At 35.1% G+C, this 2,889-nt stretch overlaps 1 protein-coding gene across 1 annotated transcript; it reads right to left on the bottom strand.

Moving 5' to 3' along the window:
- Window positions 1–1,151: 1,151 nt before the first annotated feature.
- Window positions 1,152–2,811, bottom strand: Tsp_12360a (sorting nexin-6; the record flags this gene model as incomplete). Its single annotated transcript, XM_003370397.1, has 10 exons — window positions 1,152–1,208; window positions 1,399–1,484; window positions 1,545–1,604; window positions 1,724–1,828; window positions 1,917–2,002; window positions 2,071–2,149; window positions 2,200–2,305; window positions 2,352–2,447; window positions 2,510–2,639; window positions 2,690–2,811. Coding segments are annotated over 10 exons (927 nt in total), but the record flags the coding sequence as incomplete, so codon positions are not given.
- Window positions 2,812–2,889: the final 78 nt, after the last annotated feature.

Genomic DNA, 2,889 nt, shown 5'->3' on the forward strand with positions numbered 1-2,889 from the left:
GGATCTCATTTTTGGATAATTTGTAGGGGCTCACAAGGTCTTAAACCCCCTCAGGGGTTGGTGTCCCACAACCAGATAGGGGGTCGGTGTGGGGCCAAATAGCGGGGCCCCATTGATTCCATTCCCTTTCTTTTTCCCGGTAAGGGGTTTGCGGGGTGAACCCTTCAGCCCCCAGGGGGGCCCCCCCAGGGGACTGGCGGATGTGAAGCTTTTTTTGAAACCCCGCCGAAAAACCGGGCGCCGTTATTGCCCCCCTCCCAGTATGCAAAGTTTTGGAGGATCCACTTGACCCAAAAACCAGCCCCATTTCAACCCAGGCCCCGGTTTTTGGGAAATGTTCAGCTTTCCCATTGGCCCCACGACCCCACAGGGAAAATCAAAAAGCGGAAAGTTACAAATTTACCAGCGAAACACAAAAGCTTGTTTTGTGGATTTTTATCCCTTATTTAGTTTCATATTTCATTGGTTGGAAATTGGATCAATTGGATTGGGACAAAATATTATGTAAACATTTTTACACTATTTCTCATTTTTCCAAATGAAACAATGAAGCATGTTTTCACGCTTGTATCATCAAACAGAATAAGAATAGAAATAATGCTTGAAACGAACCAGTTCTGAATCTTCAATCCGACGAAGAATGTTGAAAATTGTCCATCCACCGGCTTGGTTACATTTTAGCCTTGTACAATTTCCAACACTGACCACCAACAATCCATCCAGGCGAGTAAACATTTGTAAAACGGATAATGCAAACAACAAGAAAACTGCCCATCGTCAGCTGCATACTGTACAGAGTTGTTGCTGTTGCTCATTGCAAAATTAACTTCAACCAGTACTACTTCACTCACACATGACTTCCAACTTAGAGAAATTAATATTCATGCATGAAAAGAACACTTTTATAAAGTACAAATAATGATCGTATTTTTTACTGCTCTGCCTCGAAAATACGACAAAAACAAACAAGTAAATTGAAAATTTGCAAACGCATAAAAATGATAATAAAAATAATACCGCATAGAATACCTTAAACAGACAATCAGATAATAAAATTGCGTTTTAAAATCAATCAAACGATGGTTGGTTGATTTAGATATTACAAAAAATTTCATCCACGAAGCCACAAAAGCGTTCATAATCATCAGGCATCAGGCGGACATTTCTTTCAGCGATGCAATCGCTGATTTTAAAACATGCACTTGGGTCTGAAATTAAAAACCAAATAATTCCATGCTCGTAAAAAAATGCTCATTATATACAACTTTTCAAGATATTCAAAAATTGAAAGTATACTATTTCATCTAAATGTTATTTTTTTAATGCACATAACAGAATATAAATTATAAGATATAAAAAAAAAGTATGAAATCTATCAACAAATACCGATCAGCTTACCTTTGCATGCTTGTGCTGCAATTCAGCCAATTCAACAAGACTTTTCTTGAAAGCTGCCACTCTGCGTACTTTATACTCTTCCAATTCTTAAACAAAGAACAATAAATTAATAATAATAAGTAAACAACATCAACAAAATAGATCACCTTGCTTAGCTTTTTCCGATATCGCTTCATATTCTTTACTAGCATTCTGTTTATCCAATTCTGCCTAAAAAACAGAATTTATTAATTAGAAATTGATAAAAATTTAAATTTCAGCAATAAATAAATAAATAAATAAATAAAAATTGCCTTCGGAATATCTCGATTCTTCATCCTTGCACGATCCAAATTTCTGCTAGCAGTTTCCAGGGTAGCCAAACATCGCAGTCGGCGATAAAGCAAATCTTTCGCCGCTTGGGTGTCGCGCATGAAATAACGAAGTGTATCTGAAACAAAATTCATCACAACCACAAGCAATTAAAACAGTAACTATTATTTATTTGAAAAAAATTAATATAAAAATTGAAAATCAACCTGACAACTTCAAGTCAAAATCTGAAGATACACGAGCTTCAAGCTTCCGGCACTTTTCATACGTTTCAGCAACTTTTAAAACGGTCCTAATTTAAAATTTTCAAAAACAGTATAAACACAATGAACAAATTGTAAAAGCAGCTTTCGCTAATACTTTGATAATTCAGGACTCTTCTCTATTCCACCAAGGGTTTCCAATGAGCTGCAAATTTTCATCATTACATCTGACATGTCTACAAAAAAAAATTTACTTTATAATAGTGGAATATTACAATAATTATACTTTTCAAATGCTTTGTCATTTTGTCAGATCGCGAAGTTGCCTCGCGTACATGACCGTAATATTCTACAAGATAATTTTTTTCATGTTCAAAAAACGGCTCTGAATCCTAAATACAAGTTTTCTCAGAGTACATAATTATTCCAAATTCTTACTTTTTGATTTGACAATAGCACTTCATCTGCTGAAGTAGAAAACCGCTTCCAGATGCTTTCTAACTTTTCTTTCTTATTCTTTCCTCGGATATTCAACTAAAAATGCAAAACATTTACATATTTAAAAGTCGACATTCAATAATGTTGTCAATAATCACTCCATTTGCATCTTGATACTCTAAAAAAATCTGAAAATTCGAATCATCTTTTAAAACAGGATGAGTAGCAAGACGATTCAAAAATAATCCATGCATAGCCACAGTTTTTTTGAATGTGGCCAAATATTCCCTATTAATTCAATAATAATTATTTTTTTTCGAAGAATGTCTTCATCTTACGCTTCCAATTCAGCTTTCATTTTTGCAAATTCTTCCCGAGTCATAGTTGGTTCCCCTTCACTCAATTTTTGCAATTTCTCACGAGATGTATCAAAATCCGGGCGAGGAGGAGGAGGAGGTATCTGCAATAATATTCATGAATTCACCATCTGAAACAAACTCTTTCTCACAATGTAACCGGCATACAACGGATTTTCCTC

Source organism: Trichinella spiralis (genome assembly GCF_000181795.1).
Source record: "Trichinella spiralis strain ISS 195 chromosome Unknown Scfld813, whole genome shotgun sequence".
NCBI lineage: Eukaryota > Metazoa > Nematoda > Enoplea > Trichinellida > Trichinellidae > Trichinella > Trichinella spiralis.